This window comes from Bombyx mori, chromosome 11 (genome assembly GCF_030269925.1).
Source record: "Bombyx mori chromosome 11, ASM3026992v2".
In the NCBI taxonomy this organism is placed as follows: domain Eukaryota; kingdom Metazoa; phylum Arthropoda; class Insecta; order Lepidoptera; family Bombycidae; genus Bombyx; species Bombyx mori.
Genome location: NC_085117.1, coordinates 2,056,085 through 2,068,501, shown reverse-complemented (window position 1 = coordinate 2,068,501; position 12,417 = coordinate 2,056,085). Strand labels below are relative to the sequence as shown.

The 12,417-nt window shown below is 39.5% G+C and overlaps 1 protein-coding gene across 7 annotated transcripts; it reads left to right on the top strand.

The window, feature by feature from the left end:
* Positions 1 to 245: 245 nt before the first annotated feature.
* Positions 246 to 11,950, top strand: LOC101737282 (zinc finger protein 62). 7 transcript variants are annotated; one of them, XM_012692325.4, is made up of 12 exons: positions 321 to 385; positions 460 to 581; positions 1,188 to 1,295; positions 1,894 to 2,109; positions 2,382 to 2,603; positions 2,917 to 3,002; positions 6,221 to 6,349; positions 7,184 to 7,285; positions 8,707 to 8,913; positions 10,367 to 10,481; positions 11,108 to 11,212; positions 11,750 to 11,950. In XM_012692325.4, exons 3-12 carry the CDS (start codon positions 1,233 to 1,235, stop codon positions 11,891 to 11,893), a joined length of 1,389 nt encoding a protein of 462 aa, XP_012547779.1. In that variant the 5' UTR covers positions 321 to 385; positions 460 to 581; positions 1,188 to 1,232; the 3' UTR covers positions 11,894 to 11,950. The 7 variants fall into 7 exon arrangements, with proteins under 7 accessions (XP_037869798.1, XP_037869801.1, XP_037869803.1 ...); XM_038013870.2 differs by having other exon boundaries at positions 246 to 581; XM_062670967.1 differs by lacking the exon at positions 6,221 to 6,349 and adding an exon at positions 3,075 to 3,188 and having other exon boundaries at positions 302 to 581.
* Positions 11,951 to 12,417: the final 467 nt, after the last annotated feature.

Sequence of the window (12,417 nt, the reverse complement as noted above, 5' to 3'; positions counted from 1 at the left end):
TACCGTTTGCTAACGAAGCTTGGACAGGACTTGTTGGCGAGAAAGCGGGTGTCGAATCCTGTGATTGTACCATTTTACTGCGGCGTTATTTTATCTCATCTCGTTTCAAATAATTTCATACTAATTGATTTAATATTTCAAGTTAATCAACTTTATTTCTTTTCGTTCCAAATCATTTTTTTATAAAACAGTAATAAACAAAAGACCGTATGGTCTTATACCTTTGCCTTTCCAGTTGGAAAAATAGAACTACTAAAATTATTGTTTGTCAAACTCAACAATATATTAAGTGTATAATCTATGACAAGGTCTATGAACTCGACTGATTTGAGAACATAATATAATTTTAATTTATCACTCTATGTTTGAAAAAAGTACTACATAGGTCAAAATACAATTACATGATAAGCTAAGCAAAAGTAAAGATGGATTTTAAAGACCTAACTTATTGTTTAACAGATGACGAAGTTCTTGTGCCGAAAGCAAATGTTTGTTTTTGTTGCTTAACTGACGGTAAAACATTAATTGAATTTCGATTGTGTAAACACCGGATATTCCTTGAAAATCATTTTAAAGAAAAGGTATGTAACTTTTATAATTAACTAGCTGACTCGGCAGACTTCGTAGTGCCTCAATCGATAAATAAAAGATCCAAACTCTTGTTTAAAATAAACTTAAAACAAACAAAAGGAATCCGTCCGACGGGGGACAAATCAAAGGAAAAACAGAATTGTTATTTTTATTTAATTCAGAACTTTTTCATATTTATCTACCTTTTAAACCTTCTCTGGACTTCCACAAATAATTCAAGACCAAATTTAGCGAAATCGGTCCAGCCGTTTTCGAGTTTTAGCGAGACTAACGAACAGAAATTCAATAGATATAGATTAAAAAAAAAATTTAATTTTTCATAATTTCAAAACTACTTTTAAGTTTTAAATTCGCTTAATTTGCGTAATCTTCGAATGTTGTCGTAGGTATAACATAAAACACTTTAGGCGTCTGTGACGGCGGAAAATATTCAAAACGTCGAAAATAATATCAATACAGTATGTAATAAATGCAAGATTAAATCGTAAATATAGTTTTCATTATGCCTACAACTCTCAAAAATCATAGAGAATGCCATAATGTTTTTTACTGTTGTGTAAAGCAAAAGAGTCCATGCTATTGTTTTTTTTTTTCAGTTGAATATACAAAATCTATTTGTGTGTGTCAAATGCCACAGTTTCATGAAAAAGATCAATCTGTTTTTGGAGCAAGTGGAACAGAGCTACTCCATGCTCATGGTAAAGGTATGTGATATCTTTTTTAATCTGGTATTTTGTATCCTTGCATGGGTGGATACCATAATCTTGCTCATTTCTTCTGCTAAAGAACTTGTACATTCCAGTTAGAGGGTTAGCACTGGCTGCGTTCACTTAAGACTTTGTTGGTGCTGGTATGTCTATAAGGTCTGGTAATGGTAGGCAAGGGCTTGGCTCTGCCCCTGGCATTACTGAAGTCCATGGGCGACGGTAACCACACACCATGAGGTGGGCCATATGCCTGACTATATGGCAATAAAAAAATAGCATGACAAACCTCTTAAGATAGATTGCGGTGTTGCTACATTGCGATGTCCCATCAACTAAACTGACTCGTATGTGGGTTTATGGTAGTTAATAATATAATTAAATAAAGTTAGGTAGAAGTTAAATTTGAAGTATGCACGTCTGCAAACAGGGGCAATAAAAAAACCCACTTAATACAGGATGACTGTGAAGCTCAGCCATCCAACTAAGCAATAGATAAAAAGTTTGATAAGTATTTGAATGTTGCTATTTTATGAATCTTTATTTCAAGACAAAATGTATTTACTGCACTAAAATTAGATAATACTACTATTTGCAGACTCCATATAACAATGTTAACATGACTATGAATCTCGTAAGAAGCAAAATTGAAGTGATATCAACCTTAAATGATGTAAATGAAATAAAAATTGAACCTCTCACTGCTCGAATTGAAAATGAAAGTAAAATTGAAATTAAGCTTGAAGATGCACACAATATTAGCAAAGCAGATATTAGTACGGCAACACTACAGAGTCTTAATGAACCTCTACAGGTAAATGACAATGATAGTGATGAATAAAAAGTTAATTACTAATCTAACCAAACCACTGTTTCCAGATTGTTTTTACAAACAGATAGGATGGTCGTTGTAATGAAATAATGAATTGTTCTAATGAAAATAAGTACCTAACTCTTGTTCAGGAAATACTTCTATGACATAGGAATAACATAGAAATTGAAATATAGACCCCAGGACCATTAATGTACTGATGTCTATATAAGCTCCCGTTGCTAACATAGATTAACTACAAGACAAATTTCTAGGCCGATCATCCTGAAGAAATAAAAGTATGTGAAGGTATTGAGGACTGCTTCGGAGCCAAACTAAAGACAACATACCTCTCACGGACAGAACTTGAAGCCGAGAGAGAGCTAGCAAAAACGCAAAGCAAATACACAGCGAAATTGCACAAATGTGAAAAATGTGTGGTTTCATACGATAATGACTTGCATTTGAGAAATCATTTGCTTTTGAGGCATAATGAGGTGAGACGGTAGAGGAAGATGATGTGAGGTCAGAGGAACACTGATCATGTTATGTTTATTGCTTAGAAGAGTAAAAGCACTCACAGGCATGTAGTTACTAGAGCCTATAGACATCAAAACAGAAATGCCACGGCAAAGCTTGAGACATGAGTTCTGAACCCCTGAGCTATAGTATAATGATTGCCCTGACCTTCAAACGACTGCTTCACAACGAGGCTGGTGCTGACCTAGGGTAGACTCACAAGACACCGCTATTGGGCTCTATAATTTACTGTCCGTGAAGATGTATTGACAGAGGAGTTTTTGTTTTTAGAAAAATCGTTACAAGTGCGAAATCTGTGACTGTACTTACGACACAGAACTCAAATTGGAGACGCACACCAGGAGGCATTACCTTAGGTGAGCTTTGTTTCTTAAAAATTCATTTTACATGTAGACTTTCAGATAATGAAACCTTGGTAGCGGTTACAGCCGTACGGCCTGGCCACGGGGATCGGCGGTGCGAACAGCGAAGCGGTGGACGAGGCGACCATTCGCGCAGCACCGTTTGCAGGCCACGGGTACTCACGTTCGCCGCCGCGACTAGTAAGGAAGTCCGACAGCGAAATGTCTATATCGAAATTATCTCGATATTGCTTACAAATTAATAGTTTTTTGGTTCAGGACCTATTATTTGGAAAAGATTGTGAAGGACATGATTTGAATAAGAATCGGAGTATACCTATAGATGGAGAATTCCACAAGAAGTACGAGAAATACTTTGGGTGGCTAGACTTCCAAATAGCAGGTCTAGCTAGTATTTCAGCTATATATTTTTTTTATTGCTTAGATGGGTGGATGAGCTCACAGTCCACCTTGTGTTAAGTGGTTACTGAAGCCCATAGACATCCACAACGTAAATGCGCCACCCACCTTGAGATATAAGTTCTAAGGTCTCAAGTATAGTTACAATGGCTGCCCCACCCTTCAAACCGAAACGCATTACTACTTCACGGCAGAAACAGGCAGGGTGGTGGTACCCATCCTCGCGGACTCACAAGAGGTCCTACCCCCAGTAATTACGCAAATTATAATTTTGAGGGTTTCATTTTTATTACACGATGTTATTCCTTCACCGTGGAAATCAATCGTGAACATTAAAATTTGTTGAGTACGTATTTCATTACAAAAATTGGTACCCGCCTGATATTCGACTACCGGTGCATCGCTCAACACCGGACGTCTTATCCGTTCGGCCACGACGAGCTTAAAAATATAAAAAAAAAAAAAAAAAAAATATCTAATATATAAAATTCTCGTGTCACAGTTTTCGTTGCCATACTCCTCCGAAACGGCTTGACCGATTTTGATGAAATTTTTTGTGCTTATCCAGTATCTATGAGAATCCGCCAACATCTATTTTTCATCCCCCTAAATGTTAGGAGTAGTCCACCCCTAAAATTTTTATTTTATTTTTTAGACAAAATTTTTAATTTCTATTTTTTTATGATACAGCGTACAAAAATACATACAACCCTAAATTTTCACCCCTCTACGATCAACCCTTATTTTTTATTTGCTAATTAAAAACTTTAAAATTTTTTGCGAGAATTTTGTTTTTATTTTGTCATGACGTAGAATAAAAAAAATCATATTACTCTGAAATTTTCACCCCTCTACGATCAACCCCTATTTTTTATTTGTTAATTATAAACTTTAACTTTTTTGGCAAGATTTTCATTTTTATTTTTATTTTGTCATGAATTAAAATAAAAAATCTGATGTTACTCTAAATTTTTCATCCCTCTATGATTAACCCCTATTTTTTATTTGTTAATTATAAACTTTAATTTTTTCGCAAGTTTTTTATTTTATTTTGTCATGACTTAAAATAAAAAAATCATATTACTCTCAATTTTCACTCTTATACGATCAACCCCTATTTTTCCATCCGATCATTTTTTTTTTTCTATGCACAGATCCGCAATAAGGTTGCAAGATGGCAATCAAATATTATAATTGTAGTACGATAAATTCTTATTCAGAATTTATAATTTCAAGTTCCTTTAATTATGATTTTGTTAAAATTGAATTTGATCTCCCGGCCTCGCCGGTCGACTATTGATCAATAGTATGTTCAGTAGGTCTGAGAATCGGCTACTATCTATTTTTCATACCCCTAAGTGAAAAGGGTTGTCCACCCCAAACATTTATTTTTTATTTTAATTTTTTGGATATTTTTTTTATTTATTTATAATGAGGTATTATGTGGTTAAATGAGGTTTTTTTTTCTACAGTGGAATTTCCCTAGATATCTTATTTAAGGCAACACAACGTTTGCCGGGTCAGCTAGTAAAATATAAAAATTTCGGCGTTAATTTTTCGCGGCGAAAACAACTAAACTCATTTAATCACTGCACTATTCGCCGCGACTACCGCTCGACTCCGTGGCTTGCGCCGTCCTTATTCATGCATTTGTTTTGCTCGCCCGCCACATCGTAAGTCGCCCGCGCGATTCGCTCGGTACATTTCGCCGGTCGCCGGTGCGCGTGGCTTGTTAGGTACATTTCTATGCGCTTATTTTAGTCGCTAGACGCTTCGCCGTTCGCACCGCGCGAATATTCGTATCGGCGAATGTCCCGTGGCCAGGCTGTTAGGCCACATTCCGGTATAAAAACCCCGCCTATTTCTGCCGCAAAACAGTATTAGGGTGGTACGATAATGACAATGCCAAAACATGATAATTCTTAAGACATTGGCAGCGGTTCAGCAGGTGTTTGTACTGTGCTGCTGTCCATGGACATCTGTTGCACATTTGCTATCCGATACACAAAAAAACGTAGGCAATTTAAAAAGTTATCGTCTATGGCTTAAAAGGTAAGATGCCAGTGCTCCAATAAGCGATGCTAATATGTCGGCATACAAATCGTCTTCTCAATAAATCTAAGTTATTAACCTAGGATGTGTTCACGAACTATATGCAAGATGTAGAGCATCTCGTTTCGAAGTTCTTTTGATTCGCGTCGCGTAGCGCAGCATATCTTCGTGCAGGTGGGTCGACGAAAAACAATATCCCTTTGCGGGTGTTTTTTTTCTTTAGTATGGCAATCATCTTCTTGTTATACCAATTGTTGCCATCGTCGAGCTTATTAAAACTATCAATTATTATGTATATCGACGCTTGAAAGGCAAACGTGACTAAGCGACAGCCTTGTACATAAATGACAGGCAATAACCATATTTGATGCGCAAAAACATATTTCTAGGTCTATTAAAATCATTTCAATCCTACAGCTACTAGCTAGATTCTCCTACAGCTAGATTCGTTAAAATAATTTTGTTTTCAGATATTTCAACTTTAAATTAGTCTACTGTAAGGTTCACGCATTATCGCTTAGTCACGTTTGCCTTTCAAGCGTCGATATATATTCTGTTTTATTAGAAATGATTAATAGGAGGAATAAAATTGAAATTTTTAGTCTTGAATTAGTGACGAATTTAAAGTTTACAAAATGAGAATTTCACAGACTCTATACGGCCAATGAGCCGCCAATAGGCAGTAGAATAACTCAATTCTCGTGACTGTCACAAATTCAGCCATTACTTATAAATACAGGGTGTTCATTTCGCGATTGCAGATTCGAATGCTTAGAGTGCAATAAGCGGTACGTGGACAGGAAAACGGCAGCCATACACTGCCAGGCGAAGCATTCGGAACGTGTCGAGACGTATAGTTGTGATTATGTCCATTGCAGCTATGAGACCAAGTGAGCTATTACGATAACTAGACGATGCCCGAGCTTTACTCTTTTTTTTTTTTTTTTACAACGCCATCTTGTTGTGTCTTTAAAGCGGTTAGTTGCCCTCAAGAAAGTTAAGAAAAATAGTATTATTATTCGCCAATAGATGTCGGGAAGAGTTGATTATTGAAAACACGAATAAAACAACATTTTCTGGAGCCGTTTCCGAGATTCAGATTATATGTATATTAATATACAAGAATTGCTCGTTTAAAGGTATAAGATGAAGATATTCACTGCTTTCTTTGTTGGCCCAACTGTCGATCCCCCCGGTCCCCGCACCGGCTCCCCTGCTATGCCCGGATTCTGTCGGGTGGGGTCGAGCGTTGGGCGATAATGTAAGCAAGTCTTTTTAGTGACCTTCTACATTTTCGTGGGAACTTTGGCCCTAAGAGAAACTCACCTAAATTCCATTATTCACTAAAACGATATTGTTATGTGAAAGTTTGTACGCTACTCGGCATTTGAAATGTCATGAGCATCGCCAGGCATATCTGCTGTCATATATACGACAATATGTCGGCTGGTAGATGATGGACCAGAGTGTAACTCTAGCACTTTGTTCCCCGACGATACTAGAGATACCCAGATAATTTAATTTTCTTACTGGTGGTAGGGGACCTCTTGTGAGTCCGCGCGGATAGGTACCACCGCCCTGCCTATTTCTGCCGTGAAGCAGTAATGCGTTTCAGTAAAACCGAGACCTTAGAAGTAGAATTTTTGGTCCCTTATGTCTCCAATATAGGTGCTGTCATTTCAATATGTTCGTGCCGCCTATATGCTGGCAATATATCATTTCAGTTCTCTTGCCAGTCTGAGGTATCACGCATCGAAACACAAAGAAGAATTCTGCGAATTGTGTAAGAAAACGTATCCATACGGAAGACTCTGGAATCACATGAAGTAAGGCCGCAGGCGTATTTCGTTGATGAGACGAAGCGATGCGAGGCGATGCGATATTGTGCGCAATTTAAGTGTCACCGTACTTCGTCGCTTCGGCATGACAATCAAGCCAATGGCATCAGCCCGCTGTGTTTCTCGCCGCTTCTTCTCAGCGGGTCGCGTTTTCAATCTGGTGGCATAATCTCTCGCGAATCAACTACCCCTATTAGCAAATCAACTCATCCAGAGTCCTCGAATCAACCCATCCCTTCTGGTTTAACGGCAAGGCGTTTGAACCAACCACGATCTTTTCATCCCAAAACTCAACATCTAAACATCCCGTTAATTATTACGGAACATTTAGATGCATTGGAATCTCTTCTCTTCTTCAATCTGTAAGCACCCAGTACTGAGTATAGGTCTCTTCATATGCTTTTTTTACTTTTTATTGCTTAGATGGGTGGGCGAGCTCACAGCCCACCTGGTGTTAAGTGGTTACTGGAGCCCATAGACATCTATAACGTAAATGCGCCACCCACCTCGAGTACTCGATGCACTCCATTTCCTTCGTTCTCTTGCTTTTTCCATCCATTTCTTATCAGCTATTTTGACCAGGTCGTAGGACCATCTCATTGTTTGTTTGTCCACGTTAGATTTTCAAGAAATTGGAAAAATTAAGTTCAAAGGAGTGATTAGTAACATAAATTGTATGCAAATGTCATTTGGACTGACACTACGCGCGTAGCTTCGTGTCGCATCGCTTCCTATCGCTCGTCTAGGACAGTAGATAATTTTAATTGTAATTAAACAAAATCCTGAGTAGGAATAACAGATTAGCTTAACATAAACAATAATAGTGTTGAAGAGGCAATGTAAAGCGTACAAATTTTGGAGTTCGACGACCGCACTAGTGTGATGCCATGCTTAGCGAAGCCCGTAGACACAGAGCAGACGCTCATATTAAGACCTGAATCGGTGACGAATGTTCCGTACCTATCTTGGTAGTGAACGCCTGCCGATATATCCTTAATACTTAGAACGGTAAAATGAAATAAATAATAGTTTAAAAAAACTAACTAAAATACGCTTTTATATAAAATCCAACTAATGCTGTCTTCTACTCATATCTGTTCATAAAATATTTATAACTACTGATACCATGCATGAAGGAAGGGTCATTTCTATAAAAGCGTAATTTGTTAGTTTTTTTAAACTATTATTTATTTTTCATTTCTTAGTTGAATTTAATTTTTTTTTTTTTTACATGTTGATTTGTTGTCGACCCTTAATAAGTATACCAAAATTTCGAGTTAATCCGACGTTTTTAAGGGGGTCAAAATCATGTTCAAAGATTCCGTTGCGTACATACCAACATACACACGTCTGGAGCTAATAAAAGCGTATTAAAAAGCTCGCACTAAGCACGCAGACGACGGTTTCAGCTTGGTACACGGAAACGTTGCGAAGATCAAATGCGATCTGTGCGATAAATCTTACAAGCAACGTTCGGCGCTCGCGATGCATCGCCTATCCGCCCACAGTGGGGACGGTGGTCAGGAATCGTACTGCGTCGACTGTGGGAAGTTCTTCTGTAACAAATACAGTCTGGCCGTTCACTTGAGGGAGCATTCCGAACATGTGGGCAAAAGGTGAGTTTTCTGACGCACTTTTAAATCTTAGGATTACTGGTGGCCCAGAGGCCTTTCCAGTTTCACCAGGACAGGTGGGCGAGCAAAGGCTCAGCCAGAAGGGGTGGGTTTGCTAACAGCTACTCGAGCGCCTCCGAAGGAGACCTAACAACTCAAGAGCAGCTGCTTCGCGAATGAATCTACTACCGGATCGGAATCGCGACCCGCTGAGAAGATTCGGCGAGAAACTCAGCGAGCTGATTCATGGGTTAGCCTTTTAAATCATTTTGCACTAAACTCAGTGGTGGTTTAGCTTAATATTTCCTATATTCTAATACCGGTTTGCACTAAACTTAGTGATGGCTTAGCTTAACATTTAAACTATTCTAATGGCAGCTTGTACTAAACTTAGTGGTAAATTAGCTTAATGCTGTCATTACTCTAATACCAGTTCGCACTAAACTTAGCAGTAGCTTAGCTTGATGCTTTCACTTCTGTAATACCAGCTTGCACTAAATTTAGTGGTAGCTAAACTTGATGTTTTCACTTCTTTAATACCGGCTTGCACTAAACTTAGTGGTAGCTAAACTTAATGCTTTCACTACTTTAATAACGGCTTGCACTAAGTTTAGTGGTGGCTTACCTTAATACTATCTCTGTTCTAATACTGGCTTGCACTGAATTTTTGTACATGACTAACCCTTTGTCTCTACCTAGTAGTTGAATTAACTTTTTTTTATTTTTTATTCCTACCTAAGTTGATAGCCTTGAGAGGCTATATCAGCGTCGCCTTAACTAGTAGGTGAGCTCACGGGGCTCAAACCTGATGACGTTGCTAACACGAACCTTAGCAAGAGCCGTGCTTCGCAGAATCTACCACCGGATCGGAAACGCGACCCACTGAGAGGATTCGGCGAGAAACTCAGTGGGCTGTGTGTCTGATGGTTAGGATTTAACTATTAATTGATAACAATATATTGTTATGCGCTGGGGTTCGGGATAAATAAAAGTCCCACCAAAGTACAATTTAAAATCCTATTTAACACTTAGAACACTTAAAAAACCCCTTTACAATTCTCACTTCACTTCTTCCGGTTCGCTTCGGGTGATCCGTTCGCTATTTCGCTTCGAGTAGATTCGATTACTAACTGCCTTCGCGTCATCTCTGCAACGCTTTTATAGTCGATACAACATCCCTAGAATTATCGAATACATTCTCGATAAGGCTAGATGTGTGTTTCCGCTATTTGATAATAGATGGCGTTGTACTTCTCGTGTGTTCTCGATTTTACTATTTCTTTTGATATTCGTTTCCGCTATTCGACGATAGATGGCGTTGCTATTATCGGCGTAACAATATTTATTTAAATGGACCCCAAATTAAGTTCACTATTCACTTTCAAGTTCATTTCTTGTTTCTTTTGTTTTGTTATGTAAATAATTTGTAATTACACTTTGATATTTTTTTTTCAAGATACGAATGCGATGATTGTGGATTGAAATATTATACGAGACGAAGCATCGTCAGGCATATAACGAGTGCGCATTTGGGCGGAGCGACCGAGCATAAGTGTCCACGTTGCGACAAGGTATAAAGTTTTAGTCTTAATAGCCTATTCCATAGTAACAGCAGTGCTTGGCAGAAGATATCACCGGATCAGATCGAACAGCGGGAGCTTTCAACGAGCTTTGGATTGGCTCGTCCGGCATATACATATATATATCTATGTGAAGCGGAATCTTCGAAGAGACTTGTGTAAACTTAATTGGAGTTCAATTAAAAACATCGAGCCGTCGATGCTGATAGCAAATAAAACGGCCCCTTTAATTACAAAGATAAATGTCGCTTAAATAAAATTGCCTTTCACCCCTCCATATATGTTTATATAAAAATGTTTTTGCATGTCCTCAAAATTGACGACAAGCTGAATCCATAGAGAGAGAGAAAAGCTTTCAGTTTCCCAGGCGACAGGGACGTGCTTCAAAAGTTTTTGCAAAAACATGGCGGTGTTTTCATTTTATTTAATATTATTATTATTTTTAAACATGATTTCCGTACGAGAAAGACGAGTATACAGCCCACCTGATGGTGAGTGGTTACCGTCGCCCGTGGACTTCAGCAATACCAGGGGCAGAGCCAAGCCGCTGCCTACCGTAAAACTATACTGTGATTTGAGGGTTTCCAAATCGCATGTCTAATTATTTTCGATCGCAGATATTCGCCACAGCGCACCACAAACGGAGACACATGAGGCTCAAACACGAAAGCAAGAAGATGCCCCGGGACAAGATATGCGAGATTTGCGCGAGCAGCTTCACGGTGAGCGGGGGGGCGTGACGTACTCAGGGGGGACAGTGCGTAGACTTGGTCTCTATGGAGCATTTGAGAAGTAAAAGGGCGGTGCGAAGTATCTGAGAACTTAGGGCTGGTGGGGGACCGCGTCGGTCAAGTGAGGGGGAGGGGGGTCGTCGGAAATGACAGCTTTTTCTTCCTATCTATTCTAGTAACCCAGAGGGGTTATTCTAGATTCACCGAACTAGTAGGTGAGCTCGCGGGGCTCAAACCTGATGACATTGCTAACATGAACCCGAGCAAGAGCCGTGCTTCGCAGAATCTACCACCGAATCGGAAAGATCGGAAGATCCGGAGAGAAACTCGTCACGTGTTAAGTGGTTCCGGTAACCATAGACATCTACAACGCCTACAACGTATTATTGCCCGTGTAGGCAGACGAGCACACGGTCCACCTGATGGTGAGTGGTTACCGTCGCCCATGGACTTCAGCAATGCCAAGAACAGAGCCAAGCCGCTGCCTACCAAACAAATTTTAACGAAAAAAATATTTAAATGTTGCAGTCTTCGAAAATGTTAAAGGCGCACATACGCACGCACACCGGTGAGCGCCCGTACGTTTGTCCGGTGTGCGAGGCCACTTTTGCTCATTCGGGCACGCTGTACAACCACAAGCGGCTGATGCACGGCCGCGCTCTGGAGAAATGAACGAAGATGACGAAGAAATAAATCGACGTTTAGTTAATAAAGCTATTATGAGTGTTTTATTTAGCCACTTGTGCGGTCTCGTCAAAGGGGGGTTGGGAGGGGAAGCTGGGCTTAGCTCACCCGACAATCGGCATGAGTAACTTAGCTTCGAAGTGCTTGCGATTTGCACGGAAGCAGGCAGCTTTTCGGTAGGCATCGGCTTGGCTCTGTTCTTGGCATTGCTGAAGTCCATGGGCGACGGTAACAACTCACTATCAGGTGAGCCTAAAAGTAAGTTGCCGGGCTCCAATGAAATCAACAACGTAACTGTCGCCACCTAAGTTGAGACATGAGTTCTAAGTCTCGGCTCTACAGTACATCGGCTGTCCCACCCTTCAAACCGAAACACGGCACGGAAAGACGGCTGTCAAATATTAAGTGGAGTAGTGGAGTAGGTAAACTAGGTAATCTATGGACGGGTGTGCAAGTGATACACTAAAAGGTAAGGTCTTTTAGGCCGATATTTTTCATAAAATACTTTTTGG

What these genes read in the sequence shown, in the direction of transcription:
- LOC101737282 (XM_038013870.2), top strand. Translation starts at nt 426, where the DNA reads ATGGATTTTAAAGACCTAACTTATTGTTTAACAGATGACGAAGTTCTT. An exon ending in ACCAGGAGGCATTACCTTAG is followed by an intron (nt 3,003 to 6,220) that starts GTGAGCTTTGTT and finishes TCGCGATTGCAG; the next exon opens with ATTCGAATGCTTAGAGTGCA. An exon ending in AGTGTCCACGTTGCGACAAG is followed by an intron (nt 10,482 to 11,107) that starts GTATAAAGTTTT and finishes TTTCGATCGCAG; the next exon opens with ATATTCGCCACAGCGCACCA.